The 24,727-nt window shown below is 36.3% G+C and overlaps 1 protein-coding gene across 1 annotated transcript in view; it reads left to right on the forward strand.

Moving 5' to 3' along the window:
* DMXL2 (Dmx like 2) overlaps nucleotides 1–24,727 on the forward strand; it is a 177,999-nt gene that overhangs the window by 152,595 nt on the left and 677 nt on the right. The window contains exons 30-43 of the mRNA XM_007935172.2: nucleotides 1,231–1,361; nucleotides 2,243–2,328; nucleotides 3,143–3,344; nucleotides 4,357–4,474; nucleotides 12,045–12,107; nucleotides 12,922–13,008; nucleotides 13,087–13,208; nucleotides 14,340–14,478; nucleotides 15,123–15,183; nucleotides 15,309–15,436; nucleotides 16,186–16,263; nucleotides 21,365–21,456; nucleotides 22,128–22,180; nucleotides 23,949–24,166. Coding sequence (XP_007933363.1) covers nucleotides 1,231–1,361; nucleotides 2,243–2,328; nucleotides 3,143–3,344; nucleotides 4,357–4,474; nucleotides 12,045–12,107; nucleotides 12,922–13,008; nucleotides 13,087–13,208; nucleotides 14,340–14,478; nucleotides 15,123–15,183; nucleotides 15,309–15,436; nucleotides 16,186–16,263; nucleotides 21,365–21,456; nucleotides 22,128–22,180; nucleotides 23,949–24,166 — 1,578 coding nt within the window. The remainder of the gene's footprint in view (nucleotides 1–1,230; nucleotides 1,362–2,242; nucleotides 2,329–3,142; nucleotides 3,345–4,356; nucleotides 4,475–12,044; nucleotides 12,108–12,921; nucleotides 13,009–13,086; nucleotides 13,209–14,339; nucleotides 14,479–15,122; nucleotides 15,184–15,308; nucleotides 15,437–16,185; nucleotides 16,264–21,364; nucleotides 21,457–22,127; nucleotides 22,181–23,948; nucleotides 24,167–24,727) is intronic.

Genomic DNA, 24,727 nt, shown 5'->3' on the forward strand with positions numbered 1-24,727 from the left:
AGGATCACAATAAGTGGAGAAAAGTTTGAAGTTGCTAAAGATTTCATATTACTTGGTTCCACCATCAACACCAATGGAAGCAGCAGTCTACACATCAGATGATGTATTGCATTGGGCATATCTGCTGCAAAAGATCTCCTTCAAGTGCTGAAGAAAAAAGATACCTCCTCGAAGACTAAGGTACGTTTAACCCAAGCCATGGTATTTTCAATCACCTTATATACAAGTGAGAGCTGGACAGGGAACAAGGAAGACTGAAGAAGGGTTGATGCTTTTGAGTTGTAATGTTGGTGAAAAATTCTGAAAGGACCATGGACTGCTAAACTAATAAATCTGTCCTGGAAGAAGTGCATCCTGAATGCTCCTTGGAAGCGAGAGTGGCCAGTCTTTGTCTGACCTACTTTGGTCATGTCACGAAGGCCTATTCCTTGGAGAAGGATATCAGGCTTGGTAAAGTGGAGGGTCAATGAGGAAGGGGAATGCCCTCAACGAGATGGATTCACGTGGTGGCTGTTACGATGGGCTTAGGTGTGGCAAGGATTGTGAGGCTGGCACAGGACTGGGCAGTGTTTTGTTCTGTTGCACACAGGGTCACTATGAGTCAGAGCCAACTTGATGGCACCTAACAACAACAACAACTTACAAAGAATTACAGTGTTTACATATTTTAGTCTTTTTATATAGCTTTCAGAAAGGTTTGTGATTTCCTTCACTGTAGCTCTCTCAGTTGCTGTGAAGTTGATTTTGACTCATGTGTACCCCGTGTGTGTCAGGGTAGAACTGTGCACCCTCGGGTTTTCAGTGGCTGATATTTCAGAAGTAGATTGCCCAGCTTTTCTCCTGAGCTGCTTCTGGGCAGACTCAAACCACCGGTTTTTCAGTTAGGAGCAAGCCCGTTAACCATTTGCACTACCCAGCTGTCTCACAGTTCTCATCAAGTTTTTCTTTTGATATTTTTTTAATTGTATCTTTTTTAGACTTTCTAACTGGTTATTGCTGATATATAAGAAGAAAGCTATGGACTTTTACAAAAATATTTATGTTATATCTAGCTACTCAATGATTTTATTGAATCCGAGTTTAAGCAGTTTTTTTTCACATTTCTGTGCCTATAATCATATCGTCTATGAAAGATTTTTACATAGAATGATGCTATTTAAAAAATATTTCATTTTAAATTAGGACACAAGCCAAGTATATTTTAAAAAATAACTTTGCCTTTTATTGCAGCCATTTCTCCCTTTGTCTGATAGTGGTGCTATATATGATTCAGATGAAAGCATTCATAGTGATGAAGAAGATGATGATGCTTATTTTTCAGATACACAAATCCAAGAGCACCAAGATCCAAATTCCTATAGGTAAATAAGGCTTTTATTTCCTTTCTTTCTTTTTTTTTTTTTTTGCTTTGCTTTTGTAGAAAATCCTGCTGCTTTTCATTTTAAGTAACAATAACATGAATTTATACAAGAACTAACTTCACTTTTCAGGTCAGGAATTGTATACCTTTCAGATAAATTTCTAGAGAGTAGAGTATTTCCTTCACATCTCGTTTCAAATGATAGTTTTCATGCAGGGGGCCAACACAAAATATTTTTAGTGAGAAAATAAACATTGATGAACATTAGAACTTAACTAGATTCCATGTAACTGTAGCAAATATTTTTCCACTGGGTAATTTTTAGATATTACACGTGTAATCTATTGCTGTATATCTTTACTTTGAGAAACTAGAAAGGAGCCATTTTTGTATAATAAATACAAATAACAGCTTTTTCCTGGGTTAGAGATGGGCCAAACAGTTGACCGAAAACATTATCATGCTTCTGCTTAAAATGATCTCCCTCACAGATTCCTATGTAGCAATTCATTTGGATAATAAAATGTAGATACTTCCTTTTCCTCTAGGTTGGGCCTTTTCCCTTCCCTCTACTCCCTTAGCTAATAAGCATCCAGAAATTGCAGATAGCCTCAGTGTTTTATTGTTCTGTAACATCTCTCTTCTTTTCCTTAGATTTGGTATATCTCTAGAGAGTTGAATTTGCACAGTACAGATAACCCACATCTATAGAATATGATATATGTTTGTAGCATCTGGTTTTTAATTAGCTCTGTGGTAATTTTACTGTTGTCAGTACATTTAGTATTTCTATCCTGCAGTTTGTTTAAAGAGTAAATAAAGAACATGACATTATTTTTCAATTAACTTTTTTTGTTTTGTTTTTTTGTCCCCCCTGAACAGCTGGGCTCTTCTACATTTGACAATGGTTAAGCTGGTACTTCACAATGTCAGGAATTTCTTTCCCATTGCTGGAGTGGAATTTTCTGGTACGTTTGGTATTTGCAATTAATATTATTTAAATGTAATAAATCACCATCGAATTTCCCTTAAAAAATTTTAATAAAAAACCATTTGGTACTGAAAAATTACTGCATTGGAGCTTATTTATGATGTCTGTTTATCCTAGACTTAAATTTCTGTGGTTTTAATTTATAGCAAGAATTACTGTCTATCTAGAAGGCTGGAAGAGCAGGAAGTTAGAATGGGGAGGCTAGGGATTTCCTTACCTCACTGTAGAGAGCTGACTTTCTGTTTGTTGGAAGCATTAAGAATCCGAATGGTAATTGAACCCACACCTGTGGTTTCCAGCCGGGCAGAGGACAGGCATAGGAGTTGAACATTTACCTGAGGTAGATACACTCCTTGGAGAGAACAATCATGGGAGAAAGAAGGGCTGCTTATGCACAGGGAGACAGCTCAGGGGGCAGGAGTGTATGGAGGGGTGGACACAGGGAAGAGGTAACTATGGGGAGGAAGTGGGAGGAAAGCTGTTGCATTGTGGTAAATTGTGGTCAATGTCATGAGACAAAGTGTATGTGAACTGCTGTATGGAAAGTAAATTTGCTCTGTAAACCTTCACCCAAAACAAAAAAAAAAAAAAAAAAAAAGAAAAGAATCCAAATGGTATTAAATTAACATTTTTAGATTTGTTTGTATTTTCAGAGGTCTTAGCTCTAAGAATTTGGATTTTTGGAAATATGTGAATGATGATCAATATTTTGTATCAAATGATCAATTTTCACTCAAATCAGAGTAAAAAGGTATAAAAAAAATAAAATGATATGTTTTATCACCTTTTAGAGCTGCCTGTAACATCACCATTAGGTATTGCTGTGATTAAAAACTTGGAGAACTGGGAACAGATCTTGCAAGAGAAAATGGATCAATTTGAAGGTCCGCCCCCAAACTACATCAACACATATCCCACTGACCTGTCAATAGGAGCTGGACCAGCTATTCTTCGAAATAAAGCAATGCTAGAACCTGAAAATACTCCATTCAAGTAAGAAAACTCTTAAAATGCTGACGGAAGTGTGTCTTGATTTAATCTTAATGGAAAGCAATTTGGCAAAAATGTCAATAGTCTTCAAAACATTCGCATGTAGTTCTACTTCTAGCAATATAATCTAAGGAAAACATCAGAAATATGGGTAGAAAATGATTTCTTCTAGTATTACCTATAATTATTTAGATATAGTACTTTCATAATCAGAAAAAAACCTCTTTATTGTTTTTAACTTCCATATTTTTCTTATTTTAAAAACTCTTACATATTTTATTTTTGATAATCTTGGAGCTCTAGTAGTGTAGTGCCTAAGGCACTTGACTACTAACCAGAAGGTTGGCGGTTCAAACCCACCAACCACTCCTCAGAAGGAAGGTTGGGCAATCTACTTCCATAGTGATACTGCCTTGGAAACCCAAGGAAGGGTCACTATGAGTTGGGTTCAACTCAACGACACATAACAACAACAACAACTAACAACAACATGTATGTAAACTGTGTCCCTATGACCTTTTGTCAGTAACTGAACAGTAAACACTTTGAGGTTTTTAAAATTTAATCCCCTTTTGATAAGCAACATTCTTTTTTCAATACACCATCCATGGTTAAGCATAAGGCTATAGACTTCATCAATTTGAAAGACTAAGGCTTTTTAGACTGTTTAGAAATTAAATATTTGACTTTGTAGTCATTGGTGATATACTTTAACCAACAGAGCCTGCCTAAAGTGTAATATAAAAAGAGAATAATAAAAGATTTATTTGACTCTCAGCTTAATCTATCCATTCAGAGAACCTGTTATTAGAAAAGTAGTTGCTAGATGAAGGAATGATTTTTAGGAGAACGAGAAAATAAAAGTGAAATAAATTGTAATATTTTGTTGAGCTAATTAATACTTTATCTTCTCTGTATACATTTTGCAAGGTTTAAAGAAAAGTATCTGCAAATATGAAACACATATTCTATGGACAAAAATAACGTGATTTATTTATTTACTTATTTTTGCTAGATCCCGGGATTCTTCTGCACTTCCAGTCAAACGACTTTGGCATTTTCTTGTTAAACAAGAAATCCTTCAAGAGACATTTATTAGATATATTTTTACTAAGAAAAGAAAGCAGAGTGAGGTATTTTGAGAAAAATATTTTAATGTTATTTTTGTATGGTTTTTAACATTTCTAATGAGATGACTACTTGACTTATTTTATAATTTTGTTTTTGGTTGGAACTTACTACCTTTCACACATCATGAGTTATAGTCAAAGTTTACTGAGCAACAATGAACTTCTTTTGAGAGAAAATCTTATAATTTTCATAGTAATGAAATAACTAACATAAGTCACTTTGTAAATCATGTTAATCATTTGAGAGTTAGTACTTCCTTTATAATATCTGCCATAGGGATTTTACATTTAAATAAGCATTGTGATGGAAGGTTTGGGGGAATTTAAGGTATAAATGAATATACAGTATGATTCTCTAAATAATATTTAATCAAAAATACAACATCACCCTTTAAAAGCATTTATCTTATTTAGCATTTAGAAATGAACAGGATAAATGTTAAAAAAAAAACACAACAAATTCATGATAAATTTATGAATGAGAATAAGTTACAGAAATACTAACTATAAAGTGAAAGAAGCTTGTTTTTAATAAGTGGAAGTAGAAATTCTGCATGGTGTGGTGATTTTTACAGTGAATATAAATTAGTGTAATACCATACATGGTTCAAGAAGAATTGGAAATTTGGGAGATGGCACTTTAGAGACTTAAACTGATCTCTTCTATAAAATGAGGGCTACACAGATATTTTATATCATCAGTACAGTCCATTTGGGGCCGTTTAATTTGGTAATGGGCAGTTCAGAGAGTGTTCAGAGTAGAGTGTCAGATGTGATTAAAGATTTGGCAAACAAAATCTATGAGAAAAGAAAAATGAATTATATTTCACTTATGAGAAATGAAAACTAGGAGGAATTTTCCATATAGCTCAATTTCCCAAGGTAAAATGTAAAACCGCTTCTCAGTTTTTTTCCATACATTAGGCAATAGAACCTACCATACTCATTCTTTTCATTAGTCACCCATTTAACTTGATGTTAATAATGGCTAGCCCTTATGAACAATCACTTATTTTTTCTATAGATTTAAAAACTATGTACTTAAATAAGGAAGTAGGAAAATGGACTATTCTTCTGAGACCTATATTATAAGCATTTTTTGGTAACAAACAAAAAGACCCTAATGGTATTTAAATTATTGATGTAGCAATTGCTACAGAAATCATAGACCAAATTATTTTCCTTTTTCATTTAAGCCACTGTTTATGGAATTTTCTGTAATGATGCTGAGTCCAAATTCTGTAAGATACAGAAATCTAAGAAAGGGATCTAAAATGAAGGGTATTGCTCAGTTAGGGCTCTGTTTATTGACAGAGAGTCAGTTATTGAAAGATTAATTTCCTTAGTGTTTAATTCTTCAAATTATTAAGGTGTTTGGCTGCTAACTAAAAGTGGTTTGAACCCACTAGTACTCAATGGAAGAAAGATAAAGCAGTCTGCTTCCATAAAGATATACAGCCTTGGAAACCCAATGGGGATTGCTATGAGTCAGAATCGACTCAATGGCAGTGAGTTTGGGTTTTTTAGTTTAATAATTTATTAAAAATATGTAGTAGCTTTTAATAAAATTTATAGCAATTTAGATCGGTTAGATTGTCAGAGCCTTAGTGGTGTGAGAAGCCAGGTGTTAAGTTTTCTCAGACCCTCAAACTTTTGTCTTGCCTTTCATAATGTCTTTTCTCCTTTCTGCTTTCCCCTTCCTTAACTCAATCTCTCCCTTCTTAGCAACTTAGTCTTCCTGTATTTATGCCCTTCAGTCTCTGTGCTCTTGGGATTACCAGCTCAGGATGTATGGTCTCTTCTTCTAGCAAAGGGTCTCCATGAATAGGGAGATGGGTCAGAGATAAGTTGAACATTTCTTAAAATATTATATAAGCATTGGTTGGCTCTAAGCAAAAGAAGTGCATGGCTGAGGGTTGGGATAGAAGGAAGAATTTTTATTATGTATCCTTCCGTACTTTTTGAATTTTGAATTGTTCAATGAATTTACTCTCTTATCCACTATTACCCAATAATACTTTCTATAATAATGTAAATCTTTATCTGTGGTTTCCAATACAGTAGTTACTAGCCACATATAGCTATTGAACACTTGAAATGTGACTACAATTACTGAGTATCACAACTTGGCTGTTTGTTGTACCGTAGTGACTTGTGTGTTGCTGTGATGCTGAAAGCTATGCCATACCAGCAAGGTCACCCATCGTGGACAGGTGGAAGCAGAGCTTCTAGACAAAGACAAACTAGGAAAAAGGACCTGATGATCTACTTCTGAAAAAATTGGACTCTGAAAACCTTATGAATAGCAGTGGAATATTATCTGTTATAGTTATGGAAGATGAGCCCTTTAGGTTGGAAGGCACTCAAAATATGACTGCCTCTCAAAGTAGACTCAACCTTAATGACATGGATAGAGTAATGACATGGATGGAATAAATGAAACCTTCATTTGCTGATGTGTCATGACTCAGAATTAAAAGAACCAGCTGCAAACACCCATTAATGGTTAGAATGTGGAATGTTTGAAGTATGAATATAGGAAAATTGGAAATTTTCAAAAACAAAATGGAATGCTTGAAGATAGCTAACTCTAGGTGTTCGTGAACTAAAATGGACTGGTATTGGACATTTTTCATCAGAAGGAAGATGGGGCAATCTACTTCCATAGTGATACTGCCTCAGAAACCCAAGGAGGGGTCGCTATGAGTCAGGTCTGACTTGATGGCACATAACAACAACAACAATCATGTGATTTGTTATGCTGGGAATAAAAAAACTGTAAAGGACCTGTATCACGTTCGTTGTTAAAAAGAATATTTCAAGATCTATCTTGAAGTACAGCACTGTCAATGATAGGATTATATCAATATGCCTACAAGGAAGACCAGTTAATATGATTATTATTCAAATTTATGCACCGACCATTAATGGCAAAGATGAAGAAATTGAAGACTTTTTTTTACCAGCTTTTGCAGTGTGAAACTGATCAAACATGCAATCAAGGTGCATTGATAATTACTGGTGATTGGAATGTAAAGGCTGGAAACAAAAAAGATCAGGAGTTAGAAAATACAGTGTTGGTGATAGCAATGACACCAGAGATTGCATGATAGAATTTTTCAAGATCCACTACCTATTAATTTGAAATACTATTTTTCAGCAACATAAAAGGTGATGATACACATAGACCTTTACCAGATGGAATCAAAGGAATCAAACTGACCACATCTATGGAAAGAGACAATGGAGAAACTGAGAATAAGGACAGGGGCTTACTGTGGAAAAGACCATCAATTCAAGTTAAAGCTGAAGAAAATAAAAAGTTCATGAGAGTGAAAATACAATCTTGAGTATATCCCACCTGAATTTAGAGACCACCTCAAAAAAGAGATTTGATGCATTGAACACTAATAACTGAAGATCAGACTAGTTATGGGATAATACCAAGGACATCATACATGAAGAAAGCAGAAGATCATTAAAAAGAAAAGAACAAGACCAAAATGGATGTCAGAAAGACTCTGAAACTTGCTGTTGAATGTAGAGAAGCTAATGCAAATGGAAGAAATAATGAAGTAAAAGAGCTAAACAGAAGATTTCAGAGGGCAGCTCGCCAAAACAAAGTACTATGTTGAAATGTGCAAAGACCTGGAGTTAGAAACTCAGAGGGGAAGAACACATTCAGCATTTCTCAGGCTGAAAGAACTGAAGAAAAAAATTCAAGGCTCAAGTTACTATATTAAAAGATTGTATGGTGTGTTAGACTGGGTTCTCTAGAGAAACAAAACCAGTAAAGCTTATATAGAGAGAGAAAGAGAAATTTATCTTAGGAAAATGGCTCACACATTTACAGGACCTGGCAAGTTCCAAGTTCTTAGATCAAACGTCAAGGTGGAGGCTCTTCCCAACTCATGCAGCTGCAGGGACTGATGAGCTCAATGTTGGCAGGCAGTATACTAGCTGTTGACTCTAACGGTGAATCCAAGATCTCCAGACCGAATGGTGGATTGTTTGCTCACAGACAGTTGTAGGCAGTACAACAGAATCCTGATCCACAGAAGAGAGGGTCTTTTCCCAAGATGTCCATAAATATACTAGAAGCAGTCCACACCCCTAGGGAAATTCCCTTTCAGCAGATTGGCTGCTCAAAACATATACATCTGATCCCATCATTGGAACAACCCACATCACAATTGCTTAAATCACATGGAATTGTGGTCCATCCAAGTTGACACACAGCTCCAACTATCACATATGGGCAAAATATTAAAACAAGCAGGAAGCATCAAAAATAGATGGAAAGAATACACAGAGTCACTGTATTAAAAAGAATTGGTTGACATTTAAGTATTTCAGGAGGTAGCATATGATCAAGAGCCAGTGGTACTGAAGGAAGAAGTCCAAGCTGCACTGAAGGCATTGGTGAAAAAGAAGGCTCTAGGAATTGATGGAATACCATTGAGATGTTTCAGTAAGTGAATGCAATGCTGGGAGTGCTTACTCATCTGTGCTAAGATTTTGGAAGACAGCTACCTGGCCAATCAACTGGAAGAGATTGATACTTGTGCTCATTCCAAAGAAAGGTTATCCAAAAGAATGTAGAAATTATTGAAAAAATACCACTGATATCACATGCAAGTAAAATTTTACTGAAGATAGTTCAGAAATGATTGCAGCAGTACATCAACAGGGAACTCCCAGAAATTCAAGCCAGATTCAGAAGAAGACGTGGAGTGAGGGATACTACTGATGTCAAATAGATCTTGGCTGAAAGCAAAGAATACTGGAAAGATGTTTACCTGTGTTTTATTGACAATACGAAGGTATTTGTGTAGATCATAACAAATTATAGATAACATGTGAAGAATGAGAATTCCAGAACACTTGATTTTGCTTATGCAGGACCTTAGAGAGAACAAGAGGCAGTTGTTTCAATAAAACAAGGGGATACTTCATAGTTTAAAATCAGGAAAAGTGTGAGTAGGGCTGTATCCTTTGACCATACTACTTAGTCTGTATGCCGAGCAAATAATCTGAGAATCTGGACTATATGAAGAAGAATGTGGCATCAAAATTGAAGGAAGACTCATTAACAACCTGTGATATGCAGAAGACACAACTTTGCTTGCTGAAAGTGAAGAGGACTTGAAGAACGAACTGATGAGGATCAAAGACTCCAGCCTTCAGTATGGATTATACTTCAACATAAAACAAAATCCTAACAACTGGACCAGTTAGTAACATCATGATAAACAGAGAAAAGATTGATGTTATCAAGGATTTAATTTACTTGGATCCACAACCAACTCCCATAGAAGCAGTGGTAAGAACTCAGATGACATGTTACATGGGGCAAATGCTTCAAAAGACCTCTGGTTATAAAGCAAAAATGCCACTTTTAAGACTAAAGTATGCTTGACCCAAGCCATGGTATTTTCAATTACTTCCTATGTGTGCAAAAGTTGGACAATGAATAAAGAAGACTGGAGAAGAAATGATGCCTTTGAATTATGGTGTTGGTGGAGAATATTGAATATCTCATGGGCTGCCAGAGAATGAACATATCTGTCTGGGAAGAAGTACAGCCAAAATGCTCCTTAGAACTGAGGATGGTGAGACTTTATCTCCCATACTCTGAACATGTTATCAGGAGGGACCAGTCTCTGGAGAGGGACATCATGCTTGGTAAAGTGGAGGGTCAGTGAAAAAGAGGAAGACCCTCAGTGAGACGTATTGGCACAATGGCTGCAACAGTGGGCTGAAACATAGCAACAATTGTGAGAATGGTATAGGACTATGCAGTGTTTCATTCTGTTATACGTGGAATCGCTATGAGACTGAACCAACTTCGTAACACCTAACAACAGTAGCAACAACATGACTGAGGAACTGAATTTTTAATTTTAAAAAATTTAAAGTAATCTAAATCTAAATGGCTACATGTGGTAAATGACTACTGTATTGAACTGTACAGATATGCAAAAAAGAATTTTTTATTAAGAAGAAAATAAGTTTTTTAAAAAATTTTAAAGCTGTGAGCAAGACAAAACAAAAACTGGACTAAGCTCACAAGTATGTAAAATATATTAAAACTGCCCTATTCAGTAAAAATGCTTTATGTTTATTATAAACTGTACAGAAATTTGATAATCAATACATCTGTTAAATTTGGTCAATTAAAAAAAATTTATTGTGATTTGGGTGAAAGTTTACAAAGGAAATTCATTTTCCATACAGCAGTTCGTACATATTTTGTCTCATAACATTGACTGCAATTTCCCATACTGTAACAGTTCTCTTCCCACTTCCTCTCCATAGTTACCTCTTCTCTATGTCCTTCCCTCCCATGTACTTCCCCCGCCACACACAGCTGCCTCCCTGTGCATACACTGCCCTTCTGTTCTCCATGATTGATTGCTACAAGTAGTGTATCTACCATGTAAATGTTCACCCCATATACCTGTCTATTATTCAGCTGGAAGCCATAGGAGTGAGTTGAGTTCCAGACCTGAAGGGTAGCTGGGGGCCATAGTCTTAGTGGTCTTACCAGGTTCATCAGACCAGCAGACCTGGTCATTTTTTTATGATTTTGAGTTTTGTTCCACATTGTTCTTCTGCTCTTTCCAGAATTGAATTTGGTGAATTGATTAATTGGTAAACTAATCCTAAAAATGGTAAAATGTTGGGTAACTTTTAAAAATTACTAAAAATAAATAAATATAATTCCCCTGGGAAATGCTGAAGTTTTGAATCTATTCAAAAGGTGCATGTACTCACTGAGTATATTAAGTTGATATATGTGGCATACTCAATTAATTAATTAAAAGAAAATAGATTATTCAGCAGTTTGATTTGTGTTAATTAGCCGTTCCAGACATTTACTATTTTCCTTATTCTGTTTGTAGCCGTCCCTTATGACCCTGTTAACAACTAGGAACATGTTATTTGTATAATTTCTTTCCCATGCCTAATTTTATCAAACATTTTTGAGGAGAAAAACCATGTAATCATAGTAGTAAATGGTTGACATGAATTCTAATCCCTGACACACTCTCTTCATAGATTATATTCCTAATGAACACAAGTGAAATAATTATTTGGACTTTGAATCTATATTCAAAATAACTAGTTTTTTTTTAAAGAAATAAGTAATTTTAATTTTTATTTGAAATATATCCCTGTAGGACAGGAATATATGTAGTATAAAGCACATCTGTTCATACAAAGGGGTTTTCATTTTAGAGATTACAGTTTAAGTTAGAACTTTGGGTTGTATAAATGGTATTCAAATAACTAATTTTTATTTTGAAATAGCTTTTATGTTTTTGTATGTGTGTAATAGTCATCATAATTTTTAATTTTGCCGTTTTTGTTTTGTGTTGTGTTTATCTGATAACACATTTTACTAGTTTAATTTATTTCTTGATTTTGTGCTTTTCAAAGAAAAGCATACTAAATCATTTGTACCATCTTTAAGTGATGGCATATCCATTTTAGCTTGAAATTTTTCATTCTGTTTATAATTTCATTTCATGCATGTGTTTTGTGTTTGTGATTGTGTGGTGTTATTTAGTCTGTAGAAGAAAATGTGGAGCAGGTCAAACAAATCTGCATAGCAGAAGATTGTCACATCAAGGTAGTATACCAAGCCTTTGTATTTAGCTTATTCTTTACAGTTCAAGGAGCTAACCCATATCCCTAATACTAACCATGACCTGCCCAACTGGCTAACTAACGAGAGTACTCATTGCTCCTCTACACCTCAGTGTCACAGAGTGGGAGATGCTCCATTATGTCTGACTCTTCTTGCTATTACTCCCCTCTTTCTTGCTTCCTGTTCTCTCTTCACTCTCATGTTTTCCAATTTGCTCTTAAATGTGTTGGTTTTATCTTCCTTCCTTCTTGGTTCTTCCTCTTCTTCCCTTCCCATCTGTCCCAAGCCACTGTACCTTTCTCTCATCTGTCTCCCTCACTCTTTTCTAATTATTCTTATTTCCAACCTCTCCTTAGTCCTATATTAACATCTTTATTTAAAATTGTTTCATCTCTTAATGTAGCTCTTTGTCCTTCTGACTATATGGTTTCCTCCACTCTTTGCCTTTTAGTATGTACACAATCTTATGCAGTATCTGCTTACTTTTAGAAGTGGTATAAAAGACATATTCCTGTTACAAATGACTAACAAAAGCTATTTTACCTATATTGTGGTAATCAGTATCCTATAAGCATAGTGTGAAATCTTTATAATTGAGGTGCTTACAGGGCATCAGTGAATTTAAGCCTATTTTTCAGAAGCTAGTTTTCAACCCAGTAAAATTATTGGCCCCTGTTTTCTTGCTGCTTGTTGCTGCTACTTTTTCTTCCTATCTCTATTTTAAATTGTGTGAGGTTGCATATTTCTATATAGAGTTACACTACAGCAACTAAAATTGCTGACATATGTTTTGTAGGTTGAAGCTGACCTGGGCTATCCAGGTGGAAAGGCAAAAGTCATTCATAAGGAATCGGACATGATCATGGCGTTTTCAGTTAATAAGGTAAATCTTTAGTCACTATGAAGAATGTTCTTGTTTTTGGTGAAATTGGTTAAATTGTTGACTGCCTTTGTTTTACAGGCAAACTCTAATGAAATTGTCTTGGCGTCAACACATGATGTTCAAGAACTTGATGTTACTTCTCTATTGGCCTGTCAGTCATATATATGGATTGGAGAAGAATATGACAGAGAATCCAAAAGGTGTTTTTTCTTATGCAGTCAAATTTAAATGTAGTTTTCTTGAAAAAACACAACCAATTAAATGGTTTTGCACATGATTTGGATTATATCGAGAGGTATTCATGTATCTTTCTCCTTTTACTTGGGTAGGAGACAAACGTAATTTCTTTAGCTACAAATTACACTTCTTCCTTTAGACTCTGAACTATTACAGTGTTTAATTCAGAATAACCCCTGGAACCAAAGGCTAATGCTAACAGCTCCCACTTTGACTTAAAGAAATGTCAGGAATTACAACAAAATTCAGTAAAATCAGCAGATCTGGATAATTAAAACAAAAAGTAGTATATATAATTAGATTAAACTAATTGATGAGTTACATTTACTGAGTAATTTCACGTTGTTTCCTCTTCCTTATCACCTCATAAGTATATGTTTTTCACAGATAAAAATATGTGCTTCTCAATAGAGCTCTAGGCACTGCACCAAGAGTGTTTTGCAACATTCTCGTATTTTGGGGTGTCTCCTCCATGTTTGCCTTCCCTCTTGCTTTTCTCCAGTCTCTTAGAAATTTTATGTGCTTGGGAATAGTGCCATGATAGCTTCTTAGACTGCCGTATTCTCTCTTCTGTTAGCATCTAATGCAAGTAGGCTTCGAAATCACACTTCAGGGTAGATATAACCATGCAATATGATATATTACATTAGAAAAATTACTTTCACATTTTTATGTGGTGGCCAATTAATCAGTATCCTATTCTAAGAAATCTTGAAACTTGAACTTCTATAAATGTATTAATTTAATGTGTGGAATACCTGTACTTGAAGAGAACATATAATTTTTTTCCTACATACGATCAAAAGAAAATCTATGTTAGATACTTCATTTGTTCCAACTTGTATATTAATAAAGTTACCTGTGAACAACATTAGACTAAATTTATAGTTTGGCTAAAGGGAAAAATTATGGACCTAGAAAGCAACATTAAAATTGTCTATGATTGGGACCTGCATCTAAGTTTTTCTCATGGGTATTTATTCAATGTTTTTAATAAAGAATATCCTATGGGTAGACTGGTAAGAAGTTTTGTAATTGGAATTTGTTAAGAGAAAAATGGAACTTTCACGGTAATACACCAATGTTTTTCACAGTTCAGATGATATTGATTATCGTGGTTCTACTACAACTCTTTACCAACCCAGTGCAACAGCCTATTCAGCAACTCAGGTGCATCCACCTTCATCTCTGCCGTGGCTGGGCAGTGGACAGACTAGCACTGGAGCTAGTGTGGTATGTTATTTACTCGTAGGTATGCTTTCTGGATGTGGACTCCCTCAAAGGTGAAATCACTCTGACATAGGACTGATCCTAAAGATCAGGGCAATGACAAGTGGATACACCAGAATAATACAAGCTAATATTTATTGGAAGTTTCTTTGTGCCAAGTACATACTTTATCACACAGCAACCCTAGATGGTAGGTGCTATTATTATCTCCCATTCTCTAGGTGAGCAAATTAAGACACAAAATGATAAAGCAAAGTCAAAGGGGAATTCATGTTTATTATAAGTGTTTGAAAAGTACAACAGTGACGTTCTTGATAGTCCCTGTAGCTGGAGTCCCATTCTCATGTTCTGCTCTGAAGAATTTAGAGATACTCCTGATTGTCCTCAGGGAGGGGCACTTGGAGGAGCATTCCCTTTACCAATAGATGAAGCTGCTTGCTACCCTCACAGTCCACACAGGTCAGGGCTGTACTAGTAAGTAACTGCTTCCTCAGCCTATCAGACAAGTGTTCCACATTACCTGGTTCAGAAAATCCATAAAGGGGTTTGTTTTTCAGTAATAAGTTATAAGAGAATAAATGTATCATAATTAGAGATGGCCTGAAGCATATCCTTCCTCATCTCTTCTTTATTATCCTCTTTTAAAGCTTATGAAAAGGAATCTACATAATGTTAAAAGAATGACCTCACATCCAGTCCATCAATATTGTAAGTATCTATGACCCAAGGGTAGTAAGTAGCTTCTGTCTTCTTGACTTATAGAATGGAAAATATTGGAACTCTTTCTTCAGCATTTTGGTTTCTTCTCTTCTCCTCTTCCTTTTGCATTTTAGATCTGACAGGAGCTCAGGATGGCAGCGTCCGAATGTTTGAATGGACCCGGCCTCAACAACTTGTGTGCTTCCGCCAAGCAGGCAATGCGAGAGTTACCAGATTGTATTTTAATTCACAAGGCAACAAAGTTAGTTCTTAGGAATTACTGCTTAATTCATCTGAAAATAACTGTGGATATTTATGAGTAAATGGTTAGCAAAACTGCACATAAAAACAAAATCAATGTCCCTAGATTTAAGCTGAGCAGGCATTTTGTTAGTTTCTGCTCATATGCCCCTTTTCTCTCAATAAAAGCATAAATCCACAAAATTAAGTATGGATGAATTAGTCATCCACTTAAAGATACTGAAATACTCTGTGACTATAAAGAATTCTGCTCTGTCGAGTGTTATAACTGTGCCTGTAAGTAGAGTGAGCACTTGAGAGAAAACCTTCCAGTTTCTTACTAGATTCTGTTACCCAAGGTTGGAGGAAAATAATGAAATGGATGTGAAAAAGTAGTTAAAAGATGATAAGGATTTTATTGTACTTGGATTTTCTTGGGAACTATAGCAATAGAAGGAGCTGTGGTAGCTTAGTGCCTAAGGCACTTGACTGCTAAAAGGCTGGCGGTTCAAACCCACAAGCCACTTCTTGGAAGGAAGGTGGGGCAATCTACTTCCGTAGTGATACTGCCTCGGAAACCCAAGGAGGTGTCTCTATGAGTCGGGTCCGACTTGATGGCACATAACAACAACAACAACATAGCAACAGAAATATAGCTATAATGGAAATGTTAATTGTTGGGTCTTAATGAGTGACTCTCCTTTCCATAAATGTTTTTACCTTTTATGAGAATATTAACACACTGTGTTTAATATTATGCTATTCTTACAGTGTGGTGTTGCAGATGGAGAGGGTTATCTGAGTATATGGCAAGTAAACCAAACTGCATCAAATCCTAAACCTTACATGGTAAGTATCACTCAGTATTCCCAGGGCACCTTCAGTGAATCTCACTGTTGGTCCTATTGGGAAAGGGACAGTTCTGTCCAGCAGCCACAGTGCATGGTACCCATACTTGCTCTAGTTTTTGACGTTAAGAAATCCTTGATTTTCATTACTTGACAGGTGACCCTTATATTTGGAAATTTTCTAAGGCTTTCCTGTGTTGAGGTCTTACTTGAGATACATTTTTATTACACTTGCATCCATATTGAAAACACTTTAATGCTTTCTTATAGTAGAATTGTATAATGATTTATTTTGGGTACCTATATTAAGAATCAAACAGGTTCCATCTACTCAAATTTGTTAAAAAATTTTGCTTGCTGGATTATAAAATAACCAATACCAATAGACCACTTTATTCATTAATCCAAATAATACTTGGTGATGCAAACAAGCATGTTTTTATTTGGTGGTGGTCGTGGAGGAGGTAACAATGTCCTGTGCAGAGCCTTTGAGTTTATATATTCTAATGTCACAAAAAATCCCGAACCTTCAGGATCTAGATTACTCAAATACTTTTATCTTTTTTTTAAAATGCATTTTATTGAAATATAATTCATGTACAATGAAATACACAAAACTAAAGTGACATGGGTCAGTGCATTTTTTTTTTTTTTGCAGTGATCCCTCTCTACCCCTCCCACAAAGAAAGATTCCCTCCGTATATAAACTTTTCCTTGACCCTCCACAACAATGAACTGATACTATATTTGTCTTTCTGTGATTGACTTATTTCACTCAGCATAATGTCTTCCAAGTTCATTCATACTATGTGGTGTTTTGCAGACTCTACATTATTCTTTAGTACTGCATAGAATTCCATTATGTGTATGTACCATAGTTTGGTCATCCACTCTTCTGCTGATGGGAACATAGGTTGTTTCCATCTTTTTGCTATTATAGATTGTGGTGCAATGAACATGAGTATGCATATATCTGTTCCTCTCCTGGCTCTCACCTCTCTAGGATATACTTAGTAATGGGATTGCTGGGTAAAATGGTATCTCTCATTCCACCTTTCTAAGGAATCACCATATTGCTTTCCACAGTGCTTGTATCACTTCACAGTCCCACCAGCAGTGTATGAGAGTCCCAATCTCTCCACATCCCCACCAGCATTTGTTATTTTCTGTCTTGTTGAACCTTGCCATCAGTGCCGGGGTGAGACAGTATCTCATTGTTGTTTAGATTTGCATCTCTCTGATGGCCAATGATCATGAGCATCTCTTCATGCATTAGCTGGCTACCTGAATATCCTCCTTGGTGAAGTGTCTATTCATGTCTTCTGCCCATTTTTCAATTGGATTGTTAATTCCTTTGGTGTTGAGGCGTTGGAGTTTTCTATACATCTTAGAGATAAGTCCCTTGCCAGATAATGTAGTTATCGGCAAATAGGAATTTGTTGCTGTCATTTTTGTTATGTGCTTTTTTTGTGGTGTCAATTTCTTTGTTCCATGTAATTTTCTATGCTGAGCTTGTTTTGTTTATGAATCGTGTTATCAATTCCTTCTTGCTGTTGTTTTAGTATTTGCTAAATATTTGTGCTGGTCTTCTTTTTTATGATGATGTGTGAAGGTTTATCATTTTTCTTTGAGGTTACCCTGTGATTTATAGTTTTTTTCCCAAGTTTAGAACAGCCCATTCTATCTTGTAGTTGTCTTGACTTCCCTACTATCTAGAAGTTCGGTAATGACACACTTTTTCCCCTCATTTTGGTTTGTAATTGTCTTCATTTATCAATGATGTTTCTGGTTTCCTGTTTACAATCTTGTAGGCTTATTTACTTTGGATACTTCCATAGCTGGGTTGGTTTCTGGATTATGTCATCATGTGTGTTAATGGTCAGTTGTTGTTGGCTGTTGTTGCTTCTCTGCCTAAAGGGCTCCCTTTAGCATCTCTTGTAAGGTTGGTCTGGTTTTAACAAATTCCCTTAATTTCTGCTTATCTGGAAATGTCCTAATTTCACCATCATACTTGAGGGACACTTTTGCTGGGTACATAATTCTTGGTTGGAAATTTTTCTCTTTCAGGGTTTTATATATATCATCCCCTTGTCTTCTCACCTGCACATTTTCTGCCGAGAAATCCGAGCTTAGTCTTACTGGTTGCCCCTTGTAGGTAACTTTTGGTTTTTCCTGTGCTACTCTCATGATTCTTTCTTTGTCTTTGGTTTTGTTGAGTTTGATGATGATACGTCTTGCTGATTTTCTTTTGGGGTCTCTCCTGTTTGGGGTTCATTGGGCTTCCTGAATGGATATATTCTCATCTTATATCATACTAGGAAAATTCTCTTCCAACAAATCTTCGACAATTTTTTCTGTGGTTTTATCTGTTTCTTCCTGTTCTGGAATTCTGATGATACATAGGTTATTCCTTCTGATGGTATCCCACATGAACCTTAGGCTTTCTTCATTTTGTTTTGCTCTTTTTTCTGATTAATCCCTTTCCAAAGAAGTGTTCAGGTATTTGCCTTCAATCTCACTAATTCTGTCTTCCATTGATTCAATTCTGCACCTTTGCCCATTCAATGTCTTAACTATTTCTGAAAATTTAGTATTAATCTTCTGGATTTCTGTGTGTAGATTTTATAATTCTAATTTTTCATTTATTTTGTCATTTTGTTTTTGTATTGTCTTTCAAAATTGTTGTGGGGTTTTCTCTGTGTTTTCCTCAATTTTGTCAGTGTTTTCCTTGATCTGTCTCTCAATTCATTGAAGATACCTAAATATAATTCTTTTGAATTCCTTATCAGGGAGTTCCAATGCTGCATCTTCCTCAAGGATGTATTTTGGGTCTGTATCCTGGCCCCTTACTTCTCCTGCTTTATTTTGCTTCCTTGTGTGAACTGGGATGTTCTGTTGTCTCTGAGGCATTGTGATGTTTTAGTGTTTATATTTAATTGGTGATTGTATGTTGGAGTGACTTGTCCATGATTTTCATTTTCTTTGCTTTGTTTGTATGTTATCTACTCAAGCAAGGTACTGTGCTGTGCTCCTCTATTCACTAGTTGACAGCACTTATACACTCACCACTTGTCTCCTTTCCTGTTGTCAGCCTCTTGTATGTCCCTGCCGACCTTGGCAAACAGAACCTATTCTTAGGTCCCTGGAATCTGAATAAGAATGCTTGTTGTTGTTGTTGTTGTTATGTGCCATCGAGTCGGACCCGACTCATAGCGACCCCTCCTTGGGTTTCCAAGGCAGTATCACTACGGAAGTAGATTGCCCCATCCTCCAATAAGAATGCTATCACTTTAAAATCCAAAATAGTTGCCACTTGTAAAGTTACAAAATGGCTGTACCCTCGGTCACTTTAAATATCCAAAGTGGCTGGTGTGTATAGACATTCAAAATGGCTGTGCCTTCAGTCACTTAAATATCCAAAATGGCCGCTGCTTATAAACATTCAAAATGAGTGCGCCCTTGTTCACTTTAAATATCCAAAATGGCCACCGCTTGTTAACATTCAAAATGGCTGCGCCCTCAGTCACTTTAAATATCCAAAATGGCTGCGGCTTATAAACATTCATAACAGCTGTGCCCTTGGTTACTTTAAATATCCAAAATGACTGCTGCGTGTAAACAATCAAAATGGGTGTGCCCTCCGGACAGGAGAAAGTCAACAGCTCAGGTTGTCTCCCTCCTTGCTGTTTCTCTTCTTAGTCATAGGCCACCAGTGCAGTCATCCCTGCAGCCGTTGGTGTCCAGGACTGATCTTTAGGTCAATTCTCAGGTCCCAGCACCACTTGGAAACATTCAGCTGTTGGTTCCATCAGAGTAGCTGACAGTCCGCTGCTCCGACCATCTCTGTAGTCACTGTTTTCATTCAGGTTTTTCCACTAGTTGGTGCCTAATCCACTTCTGTATAGTTCCTTTCAAAGCTCAGGGCTCCAGAATAATCTCCTATATCTCTGTCAGTTGGTTTTTCTTTTCTTTGTTGAAGAGGGTCTGTGTTGCTTGTCTGCCTATTCCTCTATCTTACTGGAAGTCTCTTTTACATTTTCTTTTCTAGACCATATACATATTCTTAATTATGTAGCGGGAGCTCTGGTAGCGTAGTGCCTAAGGCACTTGACTGATAACCAGAAGGCTGGTGGTTCAAACCCACCAGCCACTCCTCAGAAGGAAGGTTGGGCAATCTACTTCTGTAGTGATACCACCTTGGAAACCCAAGGAGGGGTCGCTATGAGTTGGGTCCGACTCAACAGTACATAACAACAACAATTATGTAGATGCATGTGAGACAAGGTTATTTCTCTTAAATTGGTGTATTATGGACTATATATCATAAAGCCTTTTGAGAAATGGAAGTAACCTTGGATCTATTATTTTGCCTTCAGTCAGATCAATATATTAATTCTAGATAGAAAAAAAAAAATGTTCATTTTATTTTAAAACACCTTGACATCTTCCTGCTAAGCCCTTGCCTCCAAATTTCTAATTGTTCCTGGCTCAGTAAATAGTTTCCCATGTAGCTGGACCACCTTTAGGAGCCTTAGACCTGTGGATTACATGGAGGACCACTTTTGACAATTTATTATTGCTGTAGATCTTCACATGTGGGTGGAGGCAGGGAGCACAGAAGTAGTAAGGAAAGTAGATGTTTGTATTTAGGTTACAGAGTTATTTTGACTTAAGTCATTCACACTGTAGTCTAAGATCAAATGAGTATGTAAAAGTTTTCCTCCTTGGATTGTCATTATTATGATTTATGTTATTATTTAAAGTTTATTAAATGTGTTTGAGTGATTGGGCTCTTAATATAATTAAATGCCGTGGATGAGGTCATGTGCCTTGATGTCCTATTCTTATATAATCTAAGAAAATAAAACCTTTAATTCCATGTTTTTACCAACTCTTTATATTTTAAAACAATTGTTGGATATTAGCCAAAAGATATGCAAATGACAGTTGATCCTCTTAATATCACTAATTCTTTATTCTAGACTGAGATTTTAAAAATGGTTCTTAGGTTGTACATATGTTATTAGCAAAATCGTGTGTTTGTACTGTACCAAAGCTTACTGGACTTTGAGATAATAATAGTTGTGTTTTGTTTTCCATAGAGTTGGCAGTGCCACAGTAAAGCTGCGAGTGATTTTGCATTTATTACCTCTTCAAGTCTAGTTGCCACATCTGGACAGTCTAATGACAACAGGTAGGTTGACAGAGAAGCAAAACAAGAAATCAGAAAATTTTAGGTAGAAAAGTATTCTTGCCAGAAAGTATGGATTTCTATGCAGTAGGAATACAAAAACTTTCTTTGGTACATAATTCTTATCTAAGAGTTGTTTTCCTTACCTCCTCCCCCCACCTCCCCCAAAAAGAGAAAATAAGCCAAGCCCAAAATTACTTGAATCTAGTCTTTTTATGTCCTAGCTATTCAGTCTTTTTTTTTTTTTTTTGGCTGTGAGTCCTGTCAGATTCTTGAGGAGTAGTAAGCATTTGACACTCCTGTAGCCATCATTCTGTTCTTATGGTCAACACATAGCATGAATAACACCTCTCATTTCCCTGCAATGGTTACCATCATTCCCTTCTACTCTAGAAATCTTATCACAGTTTCTCTGGAGTGGTAATGCAAAAGAGATGGGGTGGAGGTGGGATGTGATGGAGAGACAGTTGAGACCATGTGGGACAGAGCTATGTATTTTGAACAGGACAGGTTTTTAGAAATTGAGAATCATTATACTTTAAATATGAGTGAACAACAAAAAAATAACATTTAATAAGTAAAAATATTTAGCTTGATATGTAAAATTTGTTCCTAATGATAACTTAGAACAGCTGTTTATGGTGTATTTTTGTTGTTACTTTTTTCTTTATAAGAAATGTATGCCTCTGGGACACATTGATATCACCTGGAAACAGCCTCATTCATGGTAAGTGAGTTAACGTCTGCGATTTTTACTATGGAGGAATGCTTTCCTGGTTTTGTTTTAATTAATGAATCCAGTGAGTGTTTATTCATGGGTTGAGAATGGAGAAATGTTTAGAATGAATGACAAAAAATTCTGAAAGTTGTTAATTAGAATGTCTGGCTGAGGTAAATATGTATGGTCATAGGTATCCAACTAGCCTTTATGTTGTGGTGTTACTAACAAGGGTGTTTAAGTAGGAAGAGAGCTGTTACAATGTGGGGATTGTAATCAGTGTCTCAAAACAAGATGTGTATGAATTATTGAATAGAAAACACATTCGCTCTGCAAACTTCCACACGAATCACAGTAAAAAGTTAAAAAAGAAATTACTTGCAAAGTTTTCATTAAGCTCAATAGAAATGAGATGATATTTTTAAAAATTAAATATAACAATAAAACAAAGCTTCCCCTATGATAAGATCTAGAAATAGGAACAGTGCTGTTTAAGTGTTACTCCTTTTGCTTAATAATTATTTGTCACATACTTCTTGGTCACAGCCAGCTCCCAGGAGTAAGTAGTTGAACCTGTGGGCTCGGGACCATAGTCACAGGGGACATGAAGCTCAATTGGTATAACATACTACACAAAACATTGTTCCACCTCCTACTGTGGCAAGTAGCGACTGGGATCTTAAAGGCTTGCAAGCAGCCATCTAGAAGCAACAATGGTGCTTGTCCAGAGCAAAGAAGAATGAGGAAAATGAAAGATTCATGGAAACAATTAGTCCAAGTGACTGGTATACCATGCAATCCACAGCCTATACGACTATGAGACCAGAAGAACTAGATGGTGCCCGGCTACCACTGTCAACCACTTGGAGGGGGATCTATGTAGTAGATCCTGGATAGAATGGGAGAACAATATGGAAAGAACTCAAAATCATTTGGAAAAAAAAAGGGGACCAGGTTAGCTGGTCTGATAGAGCCTGGTGGAACCAGTGAGACTATGGCCCCTAGCTGCCCTTCAGGTCTGGAATTGAACCCACACCTGTGGCTTCCAAGAGAAAAAAAAAAAAAAAAAAAGAATTATCTGTCACACTGACACTGGTATCCTGTATATCTTTCTTCCACATAATTCTACCAAAAAAAAAAAAAAAGAAGTGTATCATGCTTACATTGTAACTGGTCCTTTTCATGCTAGTGTAACTGAGTATCAGGTATCTACTGGAGAAGTACTTTGAATGAGAGTATTCATGAGCCACTCTTCGGAAGGAAGACGGGGCAATCTACTTCCATAGTGATACTGCCTCAGAAACCCAAAGAGGGGTCGCTATGAGTCGGATCCGACTTGACGGCACATAACAACACCACCACCATGCATGGGACAGTAGTAGGTTGGGGTAAATACTAGTCCATTGGTGGGCGTTAATGAGGTGGTTGAGTGTATCATTGAGAAATTTGGTCTTCTGCTTGTTTACTTTTACATACTTCTTATAAGGCAGCACAATTTAGTTTGGACTTAAGGTTTAAATTTCCTTTTTCTGTATGTGTGTATGTGTTTTCAGATTGAGATTATGGATAAAATATTTTTTTCTGACATTGTTTAGCATCTTTATCTTTTAACATAATAATATGGTTCAGAAATTTTAATGACTTTTTAACAAAATAGTGTACCTTTAAAATAAAAAGTGGCTCTTCAATTTCTGTATTACTTAAATGTGGATTAAAAATCACAATTACCAAGGAAGAATTTGTTTTGGGAAAGATTCTTGGTGTTTTTCTTTTTCAGGTTTCACATGCCATGATCATGGTGCCACGGTACTTCAGTATGCACCAAAACAGCAACTCCTAATCTCTGGAGGCAGGAAAGGCTATGTCTGCCTTTTTGACATCAGGCAGAGACAGCTAATTCACACATTCCAGGCACATGACTCAGCTATTAAGGCCCTAGCTCTCGATCCCTGTGAAGAATATTTTACCACAGGTTCAGCAGAAGGTAACATAAAGGTGAGTCAGTCTAAGAGGTGGGAATGCGCTAGATATTAGCTTATGAGCTCCCAAGACTGAGTTAAAAAATAAAAACAAAAAAACCTACTCTTTAAAATGTGAGCATGAAATAAAGCTCTGTGGGGATAATTGGGCATCTCTTGACACCCTACCTCTCACCCTCCTTCTGTGCGGCTCTTTCTAAACTGATGGAGTCTAGAAAGCTGAATAATCAAGTTCATTAGACTCTCAGATTGTTAAAAAGTCTTAACTCTGCTTTGAGTAAAATAGATGAATTTAATTAATACTTGGATTTTCTGGTGACATCAGTTTGGCTCCTCAAAACCTCCTCTTCCTTCCCCACCATAGCAGCTGGTGGATTTGAACCACTGATCTTCTGGTTAGTAGCCAAATGCCTTACTCACTGTGCCACCAGAGCTCCTAGCTTAGTATTGTTGTTGTTGTTGTTGTTATGTGCCATTGAGTCAAACCCGACTCATAGCGACCCCTCCTTGGGTTTCCGAGGCAGTATCACTACGGAAGTAGGATTGCCCAACCTTCCTTCCGAGGAGTGGCTGGTGG

This window comes from Orycteropus afer, unplaced genomic scaffold (assembly GCF_000298275.1).
Source record: "Orycteropus afer afer isolate SDZICR_OR568_19922 unplaced genomic scaffold, OryAfe1.0 scaffold00026, whole genome shotgun sequence".
Classification (NCBI taxonomy): Eukaryota; Metazoa; Chordata; class Mammalia; order Tubulidentata; family Orycteropodidae; genus Orycteropus; species Orycteropus afer.